General features: G+C 40.4%; 1 protein-coding gene across 1 annotated transcript; it reads left to right on the top strand.

The window, feature by feature from the left end:
- Positions 1–717: 717 nt before the first annotated feature.
- On the top strand, positions 718–1,680 carry LOC122924004 (free fatty acid receptor 2-like). The gene has a single exon (XM_044274929.1). It carries the CDS (start codon positions 718–720, stop codon positions 1,678–1,680), a length of 963 nt encoding a protein of 320 aa, XP_044130864.1.
- The last annotated feature ends 817 nt before the right edge of the window (positions 1,681–2,497 follow it).

The following is a 2,497-nucleotide window of genomic DNA, read 5'->3' as shown; positions in this document are numbered from 1 at the left end:
CACACAGGTAAAGCAAGTGTCGGGGACGGTTGTCCTAAAGTCCCAATGCACTCACTCACTGTTGTTCTCTGTTACCAGCCACCATGGTCTGGTGTGTGTGTTTTTTCTTGCAGTAGTAGGTAGTGTACATTACTAGATAATCCTAGATGAGAAGGTATAGTGGAGAGGTTGCCCATCACAACTAGTCAGATTACTACTTTCCAATCCAGACAAATCGCCCCCAATTGCATCTTATGCTCTGGGAACACATATTAAAGTTTTCAGTCATAATTCTTGAAGAGAGGAGGCATCTGCCAGTTCATCTTCCTGACTTGAGTGGTATCCTTTGACCCTCTAAGAAGTCTTGAAGGATAAAACTAATTTAAGTAGAGGCTTAAAGGCACTTTGGCCGTGAGATTTTGATTTCACGTTTTTAAAGTGTATTGCACTTGACTTCCAAACCAGCCACTATACCTTCAGAGTCTACACTTAGTTGAACTTTGCAAACGGTTAACTTCATATTGAAAAATGCATCCAAAAAGAATTCCCTCAATTAGTAGGAAGTCTCCAATGGCCAGGAGGAAAATTGCATCACAAGGGCATGGATTGGCCTCCTGGGCATGGCACCCATGGAACAAATCCAATAAACACATAAACAGACCAACACTTCATACTAGTTAAATATAATTCCTATTTTTTCTCATTATGTCTCTTATTATAGGCCTCTCTCTTCCTATCATGTCTTCTGTCATTTATACTCCACTCGTCCTCTTCGTCTATATCTTGGCCTTTGTAACAGGAGTGCCTTCCAACCTCTTGGCGTGTCACACCTTCTTGGTCAAGGTTCGCCAGAAGCCATCTCCATGTGGACTGTTCCTACTCAACCTCACCATCTCTGACTTGCTTCTTCTTTTCATCCTTCCTTTTAAGATAGTAGAAGCTGCTTCAGGCATGACTTGGCCTATGCCATATTTTTTTTGCCCCATTGTGGTTTGTGTATATTTTTGCAGCATATATATCAGTACACTCTTCCTAACAGCTGTCAGTATTGAGAGGTATCTCGGAGTTGCTTACCCACTAAAGTACAAAGTCAGCAGGAAAACTGTGTACGCGGCCTGGATCTGTGTGTTCATCTGGGGGTTCAGTGCTCTACATGGCAGTGTCTCCTTCATTGTCATCACCATCTTGCCCAGTAATAACAGTCAATCAGGTCAATGCTATCAAAAATTTTCTGTAGAGCAAGCAAATCTTTTATTGCCTTTCAGGCTAGAAGGAAGCATTGTATTATTCTGTTTTCCATTCGTGATAACCATCTTCTGCTATTTCAAGTTCATTAGATTGCTCTTGTCCATGCCCAAGATAGGAAGGAAGAGGAAGTCCCGAGCAATATGTTTAGCGTTGACCACACTTTTCAATTTCACCCTATGTTTCGCACCATACAATATTTCCCATATTGTTGGGTTCATTCAAAACAAGAGTCCAGGTTGGAGAGTTTACGCTCTACTCTTGACCACACTCAACGCAAGTATCGATCCCATAATATTCTATTACTCCTCTACTGCCGTACAGAGGACATTTCTAAAATTTCTAAGAGGTATGAAGACTAAACTGTGTATGCAAGATGATAAGGAAGCTGAAGTGGAACTCAGCCAGTTAAGTGGGACTCGGACAACATACAACAATGAAGTATCATCCATCTAGCACTCAAGAAATGTCTACGATTGTAGGTCAAGAAGTTCAATTGATCTGTCCATATTATTAGGGATGTCAAAAGTTTAGTGGATTTATAACCGTTCACATAAAAATCATGTTTAGCAGACATAAAAGCCTTGGTGAATTCTTGATTAAAGGTGTGTGAGATGTTAAAGATGTCGGGTAGTTAATTATTGTTTATGAGGTTTCTCCATTCGCTCCATTTTTAAACAGAGGAGATTAATTTCAGTGTCTCTTTTCCTCCTGCAAAAAGGACCCGCTGAAATGAATTCTCATGGAATGTTTGGGGGCAATTAAAATAATTCCTGAAGAACCTTCCTAGTATATCAGTCCATCTTCTCTGTTACATCCATTTACTCCTGAACAACTTTGGTTCACTTTGTCAAGGTGTATTGTTGGAAAATTGCAGGGTCCAGATGGATTATCCAGATCTTATTATAAAACTTTTCAAAAATTGCTCACTCCACACCCTGTAAAGAGCACTTATCAGAAGAATCAACTGTTAAACCAGGCATACTACCTGGTTGATCCTAGTTAAAATGATACCTGTCTGCTAAAAATTGGTTGCAGCATTCCTGTGGGGAAAAAACACATTTATTCTTTATGCAAATTAGAGCTTTAGTGCACTGGAGGGTGGGGCCTAGGTGCACCTCAACCTCTCAGCTTTCTAGTGCTGGCCCCACTCCTTGGTGCTCTGAGCCCTCCGTTGCATAAGGAATAAAATTATTTTTTCTTGTGAATGTCACAATCGCAATCACAATACTGGTGTTATTTTCACCAGCAGAATCAATCCTACAAGGTAGTA

This window comes from Bufo gargarizans, unplaced genomic scaffold (assembly GCF_014858855.1).
Source record: "Bufo gargarizans isolate SCDJY-AF-19 unplaced genomic scaffold, ASM1485885v1 original_scaffold_2135_pilon, whole genome shotgun sequence".
Taxonomy (NCBI): domain Eukaryota; kingdom Metazoa; phylum Chordata; class Amphibia; order Anura; family Bufonidae; genus Bufo; species Bufo gargarizans.
This window is presented reverse-complemented; position numbering and strand designations above follow the sequence as displayed.

Bases quoted from the DNA above. Each gene is read 5' to 3' on its own strand.
- LOC122924004 (XM_044274929.1), top strand. From the start codon at position 718: ATGTCTTCTGTCATTTATACTCCACTCGTCCTCTTCGTCTATATCTTG.